General features: G+C 47.9%; 1 protein-coding gene across 1 annotated transcript in view; it reads right to left on the bottom strand.

Moving 5' to 3' along the window:
• The window catches only part of LOC107747483 (laminin subunit alpha-1-like), a gene marked incomplete at its 5' end in the record, with an annotated part of 32,125 nt that overhangs the window by 6,538 nt on the left and 24,390 nt on the right, over positions 1-1,197 (bottom strand). Inside the window, one exon of the mRNA XM_016562012.1 lies at positions 170-353. Within this exon, the coding sequence (XP_016417498.1) occupies positions 170-353 (184 nt within the window). The remainder of the gene's footprint in view (positions 1-169; positions 354-1,197) is intronic.

Here is a 1,197-nt window from a genome sequence, read left to right as displayed (position 1 = left end):
GTGAGTGAGTGTGTGTGTGAGTGTGTGTGAGAGTGTGTGTGTGTGTGTGTGAGAGAGTGTGTGCGTGTGTGTGTGAGAGTGTGTGTGTGCGTGCACGCGTGCGTGCGTGTGTGTGAGCGAGTGAGTGAGTGAGTGAGTGAGTGAGTGAGTGTGTGTGTCTGTGACTCACGCTGCTGCTGCCGGGTGTGAGCGCGCTCAGCTCCACCGGGGGTGACAGGGGTCGCGTGGCGGGGTCAGAGGTCGGCTCCGCCTCCAGCTCATCAGGCAGAACCACACGTTTGGGTCTCTCCTCTAGTAAACAGCTGTCCATGTCCACGTCCTCATAGCGCAGAGCAGCAGACAGATCCAGCAGCCTGAAACACGCGTTACACTTCACACTCAGTCTCTCTCTCGGATTAAACCTGCAGCTGATTAGATTCCACAATACTGTACTTGTCTTGTTTTATTTATATAGCGCTTCATGCAATAGAGACAGAGCGACCCGCGTCATAATCTGAAAACCACGCCCACCGGGGGGAAAACAAGCCAACGCTCTCCATTGACTTTCTATTGCGGGAAGCTGCCTCCTTGTCATTTCTGACTTATAACAAAAAACAGAGCAATGCCTAAAAGCTGCTATGTGACAAGGTGTACAGCAAACAAGCTAAAAAACCCAGAACTACGTTTTTATAAGCTGTCGACTCAAAAAACAAGCGTTTAGGACACAAAAGTAGAGCGCAACGTGTCTATTACTCTGAGAACTGCGCCCGCTGGATGGAAACGTAATCGGAGACAGGAAACATTCATTGTTCATTGTTTTTAACCATGTCAAAGTATTATTTCACCACCCGATGTGAATCTGAGAGGAGGAGATATATTAAGAAACTAAATTCTATTGGTCTATGTCAGTGTCCCTTTTCCTTACCTTCCTTTTGTTTGAGAAATGATCTAACTGAATGGCCCAACGTGAAATACCCCGACATCTACAACTGTGTCCTAAACGCTCGTTTTTTGGGTTGACCGCTTATAAAAACGTAGTTCTGGGTTTTTAAGCTTGTTTGCTGTACACCTTGTCACATAGCAGCTTTTAGGCATTGCTCTGCGGTGTGTGTGTGTGAGAGAGTGTATGTGTGTGTGTGTGAGTGTGAGTGTGTGTCTCTGTGTGTGTGAGAGAGTGAGTGAGTGAGTGAGTGTGTGTGTGTGTGTGTGTGAGAGTGA

The sequence above is a fragment of the Sinocyclocheilus rhinocerous genome, unplaced genomic scaffold (assembly GCF_001515625.1).
Source record: "Sinocyclocheilus rhinocerous isolate Xijiao unplaced genomic scaffold, SAMN03320098_v1.1 scaffold6552, whole genome shotgun sequence".
Lineage (NCBI taxonomy): Eukaryota > Metazoa > Chordata > Actinopteri > Cypriniformes > Cyprinidae > Sinocyclocheilus > Sinocyclocheilus rhinocerous.
The sequence above is the reverse complement of the archived record's forward strand: the minus strand, read 5'-3'. Positions and strand labels throughout refer to the sequence as shown.